At 37.6% G+C, this 16596-nt stretch overlaps 1 protein-coding gene across 1 annotated transcript in view; it reads right to left on the bottom strand.

Moving 5' to 3' along the window:
* LOC128656513 (CD109 antigen-like) overlaps positions 1–16596 on the bottom strand; it is a 212883-nt gene that overhangs the window by 72453 nt on the left and 123834 nt on the right. Inside the window, exons 12-16 of the mRNA XM_053710441.1 lie at positions 14361–14459; positions 14210–14272; positions 10915–11100; positions 8447–8599; positions 8107–8136 (exon numbers count right to left, since the gene is read on the bottom strand). Of these exons, the coding sequence (XP_053566416.1) occupies positions 8107–8136; positions 8447–8599; positions 10915–11100; positions 14210–14272; positions 14361–14459 (531 nt within the window). The remainder of the gene's footprint in view (positions 1–8106; positions 8137–8446; positions 8600–10914; positions 11101–14209; positions 14273–14360; positions 14460–16596) is intronic.

Genomic DNA, 16596 nt, shown 5'->3' with positions numbered 1-16596 from the left:
GGTTAAAAAAATATGTTATAGTGGCGGCGATGTGGGGGGGCCTCGGTTTAGGGGTACATAGGTAGTTTATGGGTGTTAGTGTAGTTTAGAGCACAGTAGTTAAGAGCTTTATAAACCGGTGTTAGCCCATAAAGCTCTTAACTCATGACTTTTTTCTGCGGCTGGAGTTTTGTCGTTAGAGTTCTAACGCTCACTTCAGCCAAGACTCTAAATACCGGCATTAGGAAGATCCCATTGAAAAGATAGGATACGCAATTGGCGTAAGGGGATCTGCGGTATGGAAAAGTCGCAACTGGAAAGTGAGGAGCCCTTAACGCTGGTTTTGACGGCTACCGCAGAACTCTAAATCTAGGCGATTATTTTTAAAATTAGCTTATTTTATACAAATACATTGGGGTAGATTTAACAAGCAGTGGATGCTGCTTTCTACCCCTGAAGTTTCAGGTCTGCCTGAAACATAAGTTAAGAAGCAGCAGTCGTAAAACCGCTGCTTCTTAACTTGTCCATCACCTTTTAGGTGGCGGACTGCAATCATCCCGATACGATCGTGATGATTGACACCCACTGTGCAGGACGCGGCACTGCACAAGCATTTCACCAGTAATGCTTGTGCAATGTTAAATGCCGACAGGCTACATCGAATCATGTCCGCCAGGCATTTGATAAATTGACCCCATTGAATCAACTGGGAATATTGTAAAATGTGAACACACACCTGGGTATGTCAGTAACTCATGTACAGCTTTCTATGGGATTCAGCCACTAGATGGCACCGGAGAGCTTTATCTTTTAACTTTTCCATCTTTTATTTGTACTTATTTTTCTTGTGTTATTTATGTAGCTGGCAATTTGCCCATCGTTAAGATGAGGGAGGGTGAATTTCTCAAAGGCTTAGGGAGGGGACTCAAATATGTCCCTAACATAATAATATCTAGGTAGATAAAAAATACATTTGAAAGACTATTCTCTTCTTTTTAGTATTAGTGGTCTAAATCATAATTTCCTTTGAATGGTTAAGAGCTGTATTTTCTCCATATCAGCAGGATCTGATGCTAGATTTGGCTAAGCTGGTGGGATTTGCACATTGAAGCCCCTTCCCATGGATACCTATTGTTACAGATGGTTTAAAACTCTCATCTCCCTCAGTGAACTAATATATCTAAAGCCCTTCTACCCCACCACTGTTCATTTCTGGGAACCCCTGGGAGTTCGAAGTAACGGGAAGGGGACTTGACCGTTGGAGGAATTAGGCCTTGGGTGTGATTGGTTAGTTACTGTAGGGGGGCGGGCTTAGCACGCGCTGTTACGCATTTAAAGAAAGAGCGGGAGAATCTGTCATCAGAATAATTATCAAACCTTTCTAGAAAGTGCTGTGCTTGTCAGTTACTAATTCTGCGATGTCGCATTTTGATGCGATTTTTGACCAACTTAAGTTGGAAGCTGCAAAAATGGGCCCTACCTGGCTCGAAGAAAAATTACGTCCATTGCTTAGCCCGGTTGTCGAACCCAGAGTGGATATCGTGGAGGTGGCTCCGAAAACATCGAGGCGTTCGAGGCCTCCAGTTCGTTCTGATCCGGATTCTGAAGGGGGTAATAGCGGTCGGAGAAAATCCAGCCCCAGTCCGGGGTTAAAGGCGTCTGTGAGGAAGAAGTCAAGTTCTAGCTCCGGAAGTCGGCAGACCGGAGCGGAGTTTGCTGATAATGTGATGCAGTCCGGGAGCACTTGTTCCATTACGGAACAATTCACTGAGCCTGTAATGAAGGGTGATTCTTTGCCTAAGGGTAAGACGGCCAATTTAGGCCAGAAAGTAGTAATTAGAGGAAAAAAGCAAGCTAGTAAAAGTGACGGCCCGCCGAGGCCTATTTTTCCGTGTGGGGGTAATGAACAAGCGAGTATATGTAGTTTAGGTAGCGCCTTAATGAAAAAGAAAGGTGAGGGTTTGATTGTATCAGGGCCGATTGAAATACCTCAGGCAGTTTCAGAACAGTTACATAATGTTTCTAAGTCGACTCAGATTTTAAGACCTTGCAATAATATGGAAGATCAGGCTTATCGGGTGTTAGACGAGAGGGTGGAAAGGCCTGAAGTCAGCGATAGTCAGCATGATACCGAGGTTGATAACGGTGTGGTAGAATTAGATTTATATTTAGATTCTTCTGAGGAAGATTTTATTCCACCTTCTCCCAACGTAGTTAACACTATTAGCCAGTTTAATCCGTCAGTCAGGGTCACGGGTGATCCAGCTTTAAAGGGCGAGTTAAGAAATTTGAGGGATAGGAATGTTGAAGTAATTAAAAATTTACCTGTCACTAATGATGTTTTTCTTTTAGAAGGGAATGAAACTGGGTCACGGCCTGAGAATTCCCAGGGTCTTTTAATGGTGGGAAATGACGGCCTAAGTGGGGAGGCTTATGGTCTTCAGGAATCTTGGAAGGAAAATATCAGGCTGGATATTGAGGACGGCGTTCCAGGGGTGGAACGTTTTAATGAAAAGGGAGAAGAAGCAAGGGTGAGTACAGCCAACAATTTTAATTTTGGTCTTCAGGGCATGATGGGTCAGAGTATTAATAATACATTTCATAGCTCGGTTAACTCTGTTCAACGTCCAAACAGGTCTGGGATTGGGAGAATACAAGGTAGAGGTAGACAACGCAAGAGGTATGGGGATTTAAAGGGAGAAGGGTTTGAGGTCCCATCAGCTAAGAAGGGTAAGGGTGTTTCAGTGGATAGTAGGTTGGGTATGTCTACAGCTAGTAGGGGCATTGGAATTTGGGCACCTTCTGGGGGTTTGTCACATGTTTCTTTTTTACAGACGGAAAAAGGGCAGCAATTAATGACTAACACGGATCCCAGGGCTACTGGTTTCCAGAATACAGAGAAGGTTACGGCTGCATCTCAAAGGGTTCAGTCTGCAGTGACTCAGGACCCGAGTACAGGTAATGAGGGATCTGGTGTGGTGAATCTGAATGTGGGGGTTGATACAGTTGGTGTGCATGCTGATCCTTTATCTATAACTGTTGTAGCGGGTTTAAGGGACTTGTTAGCCAAATTAGAAGGAGCAAAAGTCACGGGGGGAGTTGCCAATTCATGGGTTCCCACAGAATTGGCTAACCAAAATTGGGTATTAGGGATTGGTGGTGAGGGAATAAAGGATGTAGGGTCAGTACCTCAATCTCAAATGGTCAGTTTATCTCAGCAAAAGGGGGCTAATGTTGATAATAAAACGGCTGGGGGTCCTGAGCTGAAGATTGCTGACACGGCTTTGGCCAGGTCTTGTTTGTGTTCTATTGGGCCTTTGGGCATGCATTTGATGGTAGAGTTAAGAGAAAAGATATACAAGAGAGATTTTATTGAATTATTTTCCCTCCTTCCTCTTGATCAGTCTTTTGAGATACCTGAAGACTCAAAAAAGGATTCGGCAAAGAAGGAAGAGGAGGAAAGGAAAAGACGTTACAGAAAATTACCAAAAACATTTACTAACTGGTTCCAAGCTTTTGTTATTTATGCTAGTGTATTTTCTGTTAAGTTCCCTGATCAAGGAGCGGCCCTCTTTTGTTATTTAGATGAAATTGCAGTTGCTCAGAGAACATATGGTGGTATGGCTTGGTGGTATTATGATGAACAATTTAGACAACGTTTGTCGGTTAAGCCTGAGATGAAATGGGATGATCGTGATATGGGTCTATGGCTAAAAGTGATGACCCGTTAAGGTCTTCGCAGCCCTTTCGAGGGAGTGCCGGCGGATCTCTTCAAAACGGTTCGTTGGCAACAGCCAAAAAAGGTTTCTGTTTTGCTTTCAATGAAAAGTTCTGTAAATGGGGAGCATCATGTAAATTCAGACACGAATGCTCTGGGTGTGGTGGATCCCACCCTTCCAGTAAGTGTTTCAAAAAGAACAAATTGGGAGGAACCCAGGAGCTTCCTGAAAAAGGGATTAACTCCGGTGAGGCTAAGCGGGATGGAGCTGTGGCTCGTACTTTACGCTAAACAGAAAGGTTGTGGTGATAAGGCCTTGTTGTTGCTACATGGTTTTGAGTTTGGTTTCAGAATTCCATCTTCAGGAGGCGTTGTTCATTACAGGGGGAACCTTAAGTCTGCTAGGGAATGGCCTGAGGTTGTTAGGAGTAAGCTTGAGAAGGAGGTTTCTTTGGGTCGAATGGCAGGTCCTTTTAAAATCTCTCCTATCCCCCATTTGCGTATTTCTCCTTTAGGAGTGGTTCCTAAGAAAGAGCCTGGTAAATTTCGTTTAATTCACCACTTATCATTTCCAAAAGGTGGATCTGTTAATGATGATATTCCGGATGAATTATCGTCTGTGTCTTATACATCATTCGACATGGCGGTTAAGTTGGTTAGAGAGGCTGGTCATTATTTGTTGGGTTGTTGTTTTGAGGGTTTTCTCTACATTGACTTATGTCTCCCGATGGGTTGTTCTATTTATTGTTCTCTGTTTGAATGCTTTAGTTCCTTTTTGGAATGGGTTGTTAAATTCAGGTCTGGATTTTCGTCAGTAGTTCATTATCTGGATGATTTTCTTTTTGTTGGTCCCCATGATTCGGACGTTTGTTTGAAATTAAGGGATTGTTTTTATTCAATGGCATCTGATTTTGGGGTTCCTATTGCAATGGAAAAATCTGAGGGTCCAGTTACGGCCCTTAAATTTCTGGGTATTACAATAGATTCTGAAAGTATGGAATGTAGGCTACCTCTGGAAAAGATTGTGGATTTGTCAGAAATGATTCAGCAATTTTTGGCGGTCCGTAAGGTGACTTTGAGAAAAATGCAATCTTTGCTTGGAAAGTTGAATTTTGCTTGCAGAATCATTCCTATTGGTAGAGTTTTTTCTAGAAGAATGTCATTGGCTACGTCTGGTGTTAGTAAGCCTCATCATTTTGTAAGGATTAAAAAAGGTCACAAGGATGATTTGAAAGTTTGGTTGGAATTCCTTAAAAATTTTAATGGTGTTGCAATATTCATGGAAGCTAGGGTCTCTAATGTTGATTTGGATTTGATAACTGATGCAGCTGGGGGTGTTGGTTTCGGGGCTTATTTTCAAGGGCATTGGTGTGCTGAAGTGTGGCCTCAAGAGTGGGTCAATTTAGGTTTAACCAAGAACCTAGTTTTCCTTGAGCTATTTCCTATTCTGGTGGCTCTGTTTGTGTGGGAAGTGGATTTGATGAATAAATCCATATTGTTTCATACAGATAATATGGGTGTTGTTTCTGCTATTAATTCTTTATCTACATCATCATTACCAGTTTTGCGTTTATTAAGAGTGCTAGTCCTGAAATGTTTAAGTATGAATGTTTTTGTCAGGGCAAAACATATCCCTGGTAAGCTTAATTTGATAGCAGATTCTTTATCTCGTTCACAGTGGTCTCGCTTTCGAGAGTTGGCTCCTCAGGCGGACGTAGTTGGAGCGACGTTTCCCGTCCAACTTTGGAAGCTTGGGACGGAGGATTGGCTGAAGTAATTAAAAAATATTTAGCTCCAGGTACTTGGACGTCCTATGTATCAGTTTGGAAGGAATGGGAAATGTGGTTATGTCAATCTGAAATTAAAGAAGGGTATGATGATGTCACGGGTTGCTTATTGGAATGGATGTGGCATTGGGGAAATGTGGGTTTGTCACCATCTAATATGGAAAGAAGATTGGCGGCCCTTGCTTTTAGATTTCGCTTATTAGGTTTGTCTGATGTTACAAAGGTTTTTTGGGTCCGTCAAGTTCTTAAAGAGTTGAAGAAAAAGACAAAGGTTAGAGATAAGAGAAGACCTATTACATTTTCTTTACTTCAAAAAATTTGGGTGGTATTAGCAGAGATTTGTGCATCAAGATTTGAATTAATATTATTTAGAACGGCCTTTGTATTGGCCTTTTTTGGGGCATTTAGAGTTTCGAAATTGGTAAGCCCTAGCAAAAAAGTTTCAGGTGGTTTACAAAAAGAAGATGTAATATGGAATGATAACAGATTAGAAATATTACTGAGAAGTAGTAAAACGGACATATATGGGAAAGGCAAGAACATAGTGCTATTCCCTAGTGGTGGTGAAATATGTCCATGTCAGGTAATGATGCTTTATGGGTCCATACGGCCTTTGCAGGATGGCCCTTTGTTGGTTCATTCAGACGGTTCTTTTTTATCACAATATCAATTTAGAGCCATTTTAAGAGGTTCAATTGTTTTATTGGGTCTTAATCCTTTAGAGTTTGGATCTCATTCTTTCCGGATTGGAGCTGCTACTGAAGCCGCTATGTTAGGTCTCAGAGAGGATATAGTTAAAAAGATTGGTAGATGGGGTTCAAGTCGTTATAAATCTTATGTTAGACCTAATTTAAGGATATAAAAAAAAAAAAAAAACAACCCTTGAATAGAGTGTATGTTTTGGAATGTTTGAGTTGTAATCATCCTGAATACTCCTTTTTCTCTTATTTTAGGTGTAAAGATCGTATGGGTGATGGGGCATTCGTTTATATACTGGGCCAATGCTGAGGCCAGTAAGAAAATGGGCGTCCTTCAGCTTGGGTGTCCTGTGGATAATGGGAGGTCAAATGGTTTGGGATTAGGGGGATGTGCTGGGAACTCTTGTTTCCGTTGTTTCTAGATTTTGGCAGAATGTTTCCTCGTCCTCAGGTTTTGATAGTGCATTTGGGGGGAAATGATTTAGGTATGATTCCTCAAAAGGAACTAGTTAGAAGAATCAAAAGAGATCTGGGCAACATAAAGGAACTTTATCCTGAAATCAAAATAATTTGGTCACAGATTACTCCTAGGCTGGTTTGGAGATCAGCGAGGGATTATGATAGGCTAGAAAAGAGTCGTAAGAAAATTAACAAAATAATTAGCTCTTTTGTTAAGAGGTTGGGGGGAGGTGTAGTTTTCCACCCAGATTTCGAAGTAGATGGGGCTGAGGAATTTTATTTAAAAGATGGTGTTCATTTTAACCAATTTGGGCTGCAGCTATTTCTTTTCGATATAAAAGAAGCTTTGGGAAAAATATTGGGTTTGGCGGGACTGGGCTGTTCGGTCAGTCCAGTCGGTGGCGGGGGTGCTAGTTCCCAGACAAATATGGTATGCAATATGGCCAAGTGATTTGGAGGATTTTAAGTAGTTGCCTCTCCATGGGGTGAGTGGACAACTGGTTTTATAGGGGCAAGGGGTTCCCTATTAAAGTTTAGGTGTACTTGGACGGACTCAACAGGGATATAGCTGAGTCCAGTTGTTGAATAACGGCCATCTTGTTTTTTGTGGGTTTGGGAACTAGCACCGCTGTGGTTTATGTTTTATTTGTCAGTAATGTTATTTATGAACATCAGGTATGTTCTGTGAAAAAATGTTTGAAAATGTTTGAAAATATTTATTACTCAATATTTAAATTGTGATGTTAATAAAATGGCTGCGGCCAAATTTTATACCAAAGCTGTGTGTAACTCTTTTATTTATGTTATTATTTTAACTTATAATGGTTATAAGGTTAAGGCCGGGGATTGACGACTTTAAAGGTCACACATTTTAGTGGTTATGTGTACCCGCTACAATTTTCTTCCTCCCTATGTTAAGATGTCAAGTTATAACTTATACACAAATAAACATATTGATGCAAATACCATTACCCATTTCAAGGCATACAGACAGCATTTAGAAAATACCTTAACTATAAGGGGTACTTCTATACAGGGTATATATAGCATATATGTTTTTATTACATAACCTTAAATCACTATTGATTTATGTTGATAAATTCAAAATGTAGATGCTCTATCATTTCCAATCTCCCTTTTGTTTTGCTAGACAAAAAGTCCTTAAAGCTTCATAAACTATCTATTCTCCACATATAATAGCAAACCAGTGAGACTAGAAAGGTCCTTAGGGAATCTAGCCCACTGCAGGCAGGAATATACTTTTTTTATGGTCTATGTCCATCCCAGTTTTGCTGGAAAGATTCTATACCTTCTCTAATATGAATGATATCTACATCAGCTACTCTTTTATTTTCCTGAAAAAAAATATTTTCATTTGAGCTTTAAATATGAAAATGCATCTCCTGTTACGTAGTCCACAGCTGAAATATCTCATGTAATTTAGCCAAATGAGTGTTAGCCATACCTTAGTGACATTTGTAAGCATATTTTCGACCTAAGACAAAAAAACAAAACAGGTCAAGAACATATGAATAGAAAATGTTCCCATTTCAATCAAAAAACATTTAGGATGTGTAAAAACATAATAGTTACAGGAGTAGACAGAAAAATACATAAGAAAATAAATAGGACTTACTAAGAAAATATATTATCTTCAAGAAATTTGTAGACATTGTTTTCATGTTAGTTTGTTAGTCCTCAAATAGAAAATTCAGTGAAAATGGGTAAAATGTTGTTAAAAGATCACACAAAACAAAATACAGATGTATATTTATATTCTACATGATTTAAACACAATTTCTTACTAAGCTTGCAGTTAAATCATTTCCTTCTCCTACTAGAATTGCATTTTTATCAACAATCCTGAGTCCCACTAATGAACGTGCTTCTTTCACATTTATTGCCAGAGACACATTTTCTGCAGGTTCCGCTTTGCTTTTACTCCATGATAAAGAAACCTAAATTGTTACAAAAAAATAAATGAAAATACTATAGGCAATTCAATTAAAATGTCTAGATTTTTTTGGGGTAGATTACAATCCTTTAGAAAAGCTTATTTAGTGGCTCTTCTACAAAATTCATCATTAAATCTCCAGCCCTCAAGTACACCTAAGAGTCCAGAATTTTATGATATCGTATCCAGAGCACAGTTAAAAACCTGGCCCGTTAGGGGTACTTGAGGTCTGGAGTTAAGAACACTGTTTTAAAGGATTGTGGTCAACCCCTTTATTAGCTAAATACCCTGAAACATTTTTTTTATATATACATTTATTTTAATATTCTAAATGACTGTTAATATTTATGTGTTTGGATGTGTGTATATATATATATATATATATATATATATATATATATATAAACTTTATTTTAAAAGGTTTTAAATGTGTTTTCACGTACTTTTCTTTTAGCCCTAACACTTTTCTTCAGGTCTTCAGTTACACTGACATTTTAAGCATTATGTGTTGTGCTCATATGTAACACATAACTCACAACTTGTATTAGGAGCAATGTTTAGTAGCTAGTGCTAGCACTACAAGCTAGTAGCTGCACAATTTTAGTGGCTTTTTACACATGGGGATATGGATGTCAAAATAAAAACATTCCGACACCATTTAAAAATCAATTTCCAATTTACTTATATTATCAAGCTGACTTTTTTTTCTCTTTGTATCTTTTTGTTGATACTCATTTCCATGAGAGCATACTAGGGTTGGTTCATGTGTCTTGAGCATTTAGGACCAGATTACAAGTGGAGCACTAAATATTGCTTTAATGAAAGCGATATTTGTGCTCCACTTTGTAATACCAGCGCACGTTAATGTAAGCTGGTATTACAAGTTGTCTACAATGCGAACACGACCTCGTGTTCACATTGCTGGGAAGCATTGCACTAACGAGAGCACACTTCCATAGGCTCCATTGTTCTGATGTTGCCAGCAAAGGGGTCAAGTTGTGCCGTGATGGCAGCAAATATAAAAGTATAAGTATATGCTGATATACATATATATTTATGTATTCATATGTGTATATATACATATATTAACACATACATACTGTATATATGTATATAATCATATACATACAGTATATATTTATTGGGAACACACAGTTCCCATAGACCGCAATGTAAAGGCACTTTTCAGTGCTTTTTTTTTTTTCTAACACTTCACTCCCACCAACTTTAACCCCAAAATACTGCCTAGTGCAATAATTTTATTTAAAAAAATAAAGATGCTGACATCTTTATTTTTTAATAAAATACACTATACAGTATTTTTAGGCCATGTGGGGCAGATTTATAAAATTATCTAGAGATCTTAATTTTATAAGCGCTAAGTGCTAAGTTTGCAGTAGCAATAACCAGCCACTTGTAATGGCTGATTAATTATTGAGTGCCCGCAAATGGGTAAATTTCCCAGTTTGCGGGAGCAAAATAATTTAGCGCACCACTTGTAATCTAGCCCTAAATGTTTAACTTTGTCACATATATTGTTCATGAGACATATGTATGCTCTTCAGATTACCTAGGAATGCTCTGATAGAAAAGAGCATGCAATTTTAAGCAACTTTCTAATTTTATTTGTATCCTATTATCAATTTTTCCTTGTTCTATTGGTATCTTTATTTGTATGTAAGCTTAAGAACCAGTCCATTTTTGATTCAGCACTTGGTAGTACTTGATGATTGGTGACTACATTTATACACCAATCAAAAAGTGCTACCCAGATGCTGAACCAAAAAGGGGCAGGCTCCTAAGCATACATTCCTGCTTTTTCAAATAAAGATACCAAAAGAATGAAGAAAAATTGATAATAGGAGTAAATTAGAAAGTTGCTTAAAATTGCATGCTCTATCTATCTGAATCATGAAAGTTTAATTTTGACTAGACTTTTCCTTAAGGTTAAGAACAGGATACCAAGAAAAAAGGGCACATTTTATAATTAAAAATAAATTGGAACTTTTTTTATTGATTTACATTTCAGAAAATATATTAATTTGTCAAATGATCAGATTGGCCATATGTAAATATTTTAAACTTGTCTACATCTGTTCTGTCCCAAACTATCTTTCTTCGTAAGAGTCATAACATTTAGTTGTGATATAGTTTAAAATCAAGGCAATAGCAGACGTAACTTAAGTCAAATCTAAGTTTTGTTTGAAAGAAAGCAGCAGTTACAAACAAGATAAAGGATAGTTAGCTACATGTTTTATGTTGGCATTTTACAATTATTACTACTTAAACTAAGAAGAAGAGCTAAGAAAAATGATTTACCTTATTTTTAAAAGTGCCGTTTATGGTAAGTAGCTTAGTATCTTGCACAATATTGTTATGGCTGCTATTCAAGTTAAGGAAATAAACCGTGAGAAGCGCAGAAGGGGCCCATGACTGTTCAGGCGTAAGTGTAAAGGATGTGCCCATATTCCTCCCAGTGGATACTATTATTCCTTTAGCACTAACCTGCAACAAGAAAATACATAGACCTGGGTTATTAGCAAATCTTAAGCTCCTTGTAAGTTGTACATAGAATAAATGGAATATATTTATATGAACAATTCATGTATGCTATATTTTTATTTCACAGCCTACTGAACAATAAATGGACATTGAAGTAAGTTTTCTTTGTTGCATCTAAAATACGGTATTTTTTAAAATATTACATAAAAAAATGTTTTAAGTTTTTTCTGCGTGTAGTAGTGTGCCTCTGTCCACTTACAGAGCAGCAGGATGTGTCCTTATCAACCAATGAAAAACTAATACTCCAGTAAATTGTACACACACAACCACTTCCATTTAGTTTCAGTATCAATTTTATTTAAAAGGATATAAAATGCAAACTATCATTCTATGGTTTGGAAATCATTTTTAAGTAGAACCTGCTTTCTACCTCCCCTTCCCCTTATTTTCAAGATTAAAGGGACAATAAAGTCTAAATTAAACTTTTATGATTTGGATAGAGCATGCAATTCTATCTTTCCAGATTGTTTCTGTTATCAACTTTGCTTTGTTCTCTTGGTATCTTTTATTGAAGAGTAAAGCTAGGTGGGCTCATAAGAGCTCAGAAGTGTGCACGTGTCTTTAGTGCTCTATGGCAAAACACTGCTGCCATAGAGCACTAAAGACACGTGCACACTCCTAAGCTCATATTATCCTACCTAGTTTTACTCTTCAATAAAAGATACCAAGAGAACAAATCAAATTTGATAACAGAAATAAATTGTAAAGTTGTTTAAAACTGCATGCTCTATCTGAATCATGAAGGTTTAATTTTGGTTTACTGACCCTTTACGTGAAAACTGTAGCCTTTGGTTCATTTAAAAGAGAAAATTTTAAAATGTATTTCAGTTATTATTTTTTAACTTAAGTAGCTGAATAAATAGACATTATTAAGTCATACTTACAAAGCTATGTCCCTCACCCTTAGTAGAGGCCGTGTAACAGGAAGTACAATACTAATACAGACATCCCAACTCTCCCTGAAGTTCAGGGAGTCTCCCTGATTGTAATAGCGACTCCCTGATGCTAGCAAATGGAATGCAATCCCCCTGAAACTCCAAGTACCATAATCCAATGTGACCCAAATCCAGAAAAGTGTTTCTTTAAGGAATGCCTTTAGTTGCTGGGACGTTATAGAACACTCAAAGCATCAGTAACCAAAAAGCCCAACTGATTTTAATAAAATAAAAACACAAATACTACCTTATTTACTACACGTAATTAAACTACGTATTCTAAAATATTTAAGTATTTATCAAGTGCACGATCACTGAAAAATAGGTTTGTTGTATATGGTTGTGCAATAAAGCTACTTTTTTTATTGTGACTTTAGTGGGAAGCTACTTTAATGATAAGTCTCTATCTTATTTAGGGTTTCAAGGTGTCCAATATATAACTGGGAGGGAGGGATGGAGGGGGGTGGCGGCGCAGTAGCGGGTGAAGCCACCTCCCTGAAATGAGTTTTTGAAGGTTGGGATGTCTGCTAATACTGCCTTTTTAGTTGAAATTTCATTTTCTACTTAACGTAATAGTAAACACAGTGTAACTGAAAGAGTGTAAGGCAATCTATGCACTTTACACAAAGTTTACACTTTTCATTTGCATTATAAATTGACTTGTTTTATATTACAAACTTACATCAATCATAAAGCCAGCCATCTCCATGTCAGTTACATTTTGTTTCAGTAATTCTTTGCTAAACTGCAGTTAACGGATTTCTATATTGCAGTTCACACCCATGCCAGTGCAGCAGGAAGCCGGACAAACTGCGCATGCGCAGTTCCTTTTTCCTGCGCTAGCTCAGGTACGAGCTGCATTAACTTTAGCTATGTAGAGGGCAGTACTGTATATAAACTACCTTTAAGTAACACTATTTTTACTATTACATTAAACATTTTTCAGTCAAATAAATATTTTGTCGTATAAATACTGCTATATTATATACATGAGAGAATTGTTTAAGAATAATGTCCCTTTAGTGTCTGAGCTATAAACTGTATATATTTTACTTCCATTTTACTGGATCTGTTTTTGTATATTGTGTGTTGTGTAAGTTTACACTTTTTCATATAAATGCAAGCAAAATCCTTGTTTAAACTTCCATGGAAATATATATTTTTGAATCTATATGTAGAATTTCTTCAACAGAAAGAAGTCTCTGACCCAGACATTTAAATTATGTTGTGCCTCATTTGAACAACAAAAAAATGGAATAAATTCTTTTTGAATTGTTGTTGTTTTTTTAGTAAGAAAACTAAAATTCTCTAGTTACCACATGAGCTGTATATACTAAAAGGCAAACGTACAAAGTTCCCAAATTGGGCCTGTCAATCACCCCAAACAGTATTTAGACAAGCAAATGATTTATTCTGCAATAAAAATGTAAAAAAAAAAATCACACCATGGACCAGATTACAAGTGGAGCACACATGTTTGCATGCAAGCGATGTCGGGTATACGCAAAACACAGGTTATTTTATGCTGGTATTACAAGTTGAAAGTAAAGATTTACGCTAGAATGATTACTGCATCTTCAAAGCAGTGGTTAACTGTTTGTAAAATAAAAAAGTGTCACAAAGCACATCAAAAATACATTAAAATACAGTTACACTTATAATAACATCATTTAATAAAAATTATTTAAAAAAAATATTGCACAAAAAAAATATAAGGGCTCAAAGATATAAATAAGGACTCGGGTGTCAAAAAGAAAGGCAGAAAATTCATATTATGTCGGGTTAGCACACATAATAATATGTGTTTGGGTTAGCACGCGGGAAGGGTATAAGGGTTTTTCCACTTTTTTTGCTCCGTTGACTTCTATGGGGGAATAAGTTATTGCACGTGCGATTTTTTAATTTCAGCTTTTTGCCACGTCAAGTTAGCTCAAGCGAGATTTACTTTCAACTCGTAATACCAGCGCAACCCATAATATGCGCGCAAAAAGTTTACTTCTAGTGCAACTAGTGCTATAGAGAAAGTGCTAAATAGCACTCCACTTGTAATCTAGCTCCAAATGTTTTGTTTTTTACCAAATGTAAAATAAATAAGTGTAAATAAAATGCATACGTACCACATAATATAACTCGTTAGCCTGTGGATAGGTATCAACATGTATCTGAAATGGGGTTCCAACCTAAAGGGAAAATAATATTAATATCATATTACCATAAGCCATTAACACCTTATATTTATAGTAAAATATAAAGCTAACTAAAATTTACCTGAATGGGTGAATCTGTTGTTTGTATTAGGGCGTAAGTGTTGACTTCTGAGATAGGTGGGACATAGTTCTGAACCATCGTAGCATTCTCATACTCTGCCTACCAACCAAAAAATACATTTTTATTAACACTAGGCGATAAGCCTGCCCAGAGAGCCGTCTATTTAAAGAAAAACTACAAACCCCAAAGCACAAATTACACAAAATAAAAATGTAAAATTACAGAAAAAAATAAACAAAGCTATCCAAAATAAAAAATTTAAACCTAAACTAATACCCCCTTTAAAAAATCCCCCAAAAATAAAAACACCCCCTAATCTAATACTAAACTACCAATAGCCCTTAAAAGGGCTTTTGTAGGGCATTGCCCTACGTTAAAAAAGTCTTTGACCTAAACAAATTACCAATTACCAACAGTAAACCCCCCACTCATCACACCCCAAAATAAAAAACCTAACACTAAAAAAACCTAAACTACCCATTGCCCCTAAAGGGGCGTTTGTATGGGCATTACCCTTAAAAGGGCATTTAGCTCTTTTACTGTCCTTAAAAGGGCAATCAGCTCTTTTCCAGCACAAAAAACTCTAATCTTAAAAAAAGCCACCCCAAAAAATAAAAAAAAAGCCTAAGACTAAGCCCCAAATAGGTACTCACCGTTCCTTAAGTCCAGTGGAGAAGGTCTTCTTCCAGGCAGCTCCATCATCTTCTATCTTCATCCAGAACGAAGGTGGCTCAGAGCGGAGGTGCCGAGCTGTCTTCCCCAATGCATGGATCCTAGGCAGCAGTCTTCAACGGCGGTGTTCCTCCGCGGCGTGGAGGCTCCTCTTTATCTGATGTCCGTTGTACACTGAACATTGAATGCAAGGTACCGCATTCAATTTGGGGTACCTTGCATTCCTAATGGCTGATATTTTTAAATCAGTCAATAGAATTAGAGCTACTGAAATCCTATTGGCTGTTCAAATTAGCCAATAAGATTCCTATAGATCTCATCCTATTGGCTGATTTCAAAATTTCAGCCAATAGGAATGCAAGGTACCCCAATAAATATGGGGTACCTTGCATTCAATCTTCAGTGTGCAACGGACGATCGCATGAAGAGGAGCCTCCACGCCACTGAGGACCGCCACTGAAATCCGCCGCTGAGGACCACCGCTGAGAATCCGTGCATCGGGGAAGCCAGCTCCACACCTCTGCTCTGCCCTGCCTTCGTTCCGGATGAAGATAGAAGATGATGGGGTCGTCTGGAAGAAGACCTTCTCCGCCAGACTTCAGGAATTGTGAGTACCTATTTGGGACTTAGTCTTAGTTGTTTTTTGTTTTTTTTTAAGCTTAGGAATTTAATGGGCGGTAAAAGAGCTGATTGCCCTTTTAAGGGCAGTAAAAGAGCTGAATGCCCCTTTAAGGGCAATGCCCATACAAATGCCCCTTTAGGGGCAATGGGTAGTTTAGGTTTTTTTAGTGTTAGGTTTGTTATTTTGGGGGGTTTGGTGGTTTAGGGGTTAATAGGTTAATTAGGTTTATTACTATGTGGGGGTTTGGAGGTTTAGGGGTTAATAGGTTAATAGGTTAATTAGGTTTATTGCAATGTTTGGGTTTGGTGGTTTAGGGGTTAATAGGTTAATTAGGTTTATTGCGATGTGGGGGTTTGGCGGTACAGGGGTTAATAGGTTAATTAGGTTTATTGCGATGTGGGGGATTGGCGGTTTAGGGGTTAATATTTAAATTATGTTATTTGCAGATTAGGGGTTAATTACTTTATTATTTTGCGATGTGGGGGCTTGTGGTTTAGGTGTCTGTTAATACTTTTTTCTGGAGGCTAGGTTTTTTTTGTTATTTCGTGCGGGCAGTTACATGTTATTTATTTATTTATTTATTGCGGGGGTTATGTGTTTTTTCATTTATTTTGTGCGGGCGGTTGCGTTTTTTTTGTTTTTTGTTATGGCTTCAGGTTTGCCTATGCTGCATCCAGGTGGATTCCGAAAATGGCAGGGTGGTGAAAGAATCCACCTTTTGGCTGTCTCGCACAGCCATTATTCCTTTGAGGATGCGTGTGCAACTGGCGATGGCGATGGATGCGTTACAAATGCGATTATAGTATAGATAACTAAACATTTTATATAAATATCTCAAGATTACTGTCCCTTTTAAGTATATTTTCATTTGAGCAGCAGTAAAAAAGCAACTGACAGTAGAAACCATGGTTAAGAAAAGCCAAGCTGTAGCTTAATTTCAAT

This window comes from Bombina bombina, chromosome 4 (assembly GCF_027579735.1).
Source record: "Bombina bombina isolate aBomBom1 chromosome 4, aBomBom1.pri, whole genome shotgun sequence".
In the NCBI taxonomy this organism is placed as follows: domain Eukaryota; kingdom Metazoa; phylum Chordata; class Amphibia; order Anura; family Bombinatoridae; genus Bombina; species Bombina bombina.
This window is presented reverse-complemented; position numbering and strand designations above follow the sequence as displayed.